This window comes from Charadrius vociferus, unplaced genomic scaffold (genome assembly GCF_000708025.1).
Source record: "Charadrius vociferus isolate BGI_N301 unplaced genomic scaffold, ASM70802v2 scaffold746, whole genome shotgun sequence".
Classification (NCBI taxonomy): Eukaryota; Metazoa; Chordata; class Aves; order Charadriiformes; family Charadriidae; genus Charadrius; species Charadrius vociferus.
In genome coordinates, this window is record NW_009648658.1 from 59688 (window position 1) to 60850 (window position 1163).

At 62.9% G+C, this 1163-nt stretch overlaps 1 protein-coding gene across 1 annotated transcript in view; it reads right to left on the bottom strand.

Moving 5' to 3' along the window:
* TRIM41 (tripartite motif containing 41) overlaps positions 1–1103 on the bottom strand; it is a 6572-nt gene extending 5469 nt beyond the window's left edge. The window contains exon 1 of the mRNA XM_009886467.1: positions 150–1103. Coding sequence (XP_009884769.1) covers positions 150–1103 — 954 coding nt within the window. The remainder of the gene's footprint in view (positions 1–149) is intronic.
* Between the last annotated feature and the right edge of the window lie 60 nt (positions 1104–1163).

The window sequence follows — 1163 nt, forward strand, 5'->3', positions numbered from 1 at the left end:
CCCCCACCGCCGCTTCCCTGCCGCCAGCACACCCCAGCCCGCGCCGTTGGCTCCTGCCAGCGCCGACAGCTCTCTCTTCCCTCCCGCAAAAAAAACCCAAAAAACAAAACCCAAACCACCCTGACATCCCAACCCCGAAACCTTCGTACCTTGTAATCCTGCACGACCTCCTCGAGAGGGACGACGCTGTGATGCTTGTGGCTCCGCGACTCCCTGCACACCACGCAGATGGCCTGTTCGTCCACCTCGCAGAAGAGTTTGAGAGGTTCCTGGTGCTTCTCGCACAGATTGGATGGCCCCTGACCCCCTACTGCTACCAGGACCCCCGGTACCCCTGCGGCAGCTCCCGAAACCGAGGGCCCGGCTGTGGGCGGCGCGAGACGCTGGGGGTGCGGGTGCAGCTGGCGGATGATTTGCACCATGTTGGCCAGCTGAAGGTTGGGTCGGAAATTCCTCTGGAAAAAGGTTTTTCGGCATTGCGGGCAGGTGAAGGTCTGGAGGCGTCGAGGCCGTGCAGCCAGGACAGGGGGAGGAGGCGTCTGCGCCTCTTCTTCCTCCTCTTCCACCTCCTCCTCTTCCTCCACGTCTTCCTCCATCACGTCCTCATCATAGTCCTCGTCCCCAAAGTAAAGCTCTCCCCCAACCCCACCGTCCCACATGTCCTCCTCCACAGGATCCTCCCACAGGTCAGCGTCGTCTTCTTCCTCGCTCCACATGTCGTCTTCCTCCTCCTCCTCCTCCTCCTCCTCCGCGCCGCCATCCTCCTCTTCTTCCTCCTCCTCCTGCTCCACATCCAGCTCGTCCTCATCCAGCTCATCCTCCTCATCCTCCAGATCCTCTTCCAGCACGTCGCCCATCCCCACCTCTCCGTCACCCACCGCTGCTGCCGCCCCCGTGGCCACCTCGTACTCGGCCTCACCGCCCCACAGCTGCGAGATGCAGACACGGCAGAAGTTGTGCCCGCAACCGATGGAAACGGGGTCCACAAAATAGTCCAAGCAGATGGCGCAAATGGCTTCCTCCTGCAGCGTCTCCACCGGGTTCAGCCGTGCGCTGGAGCCCCCTGAGGGGACTCCATCCCCTAAAACCGCTGCGGCCGCCATGAGGAAAGGGAGGGAGGGGGAGGGGGAGGGGAGGGCGCTAATTCTCCTCTTCCTTGACCC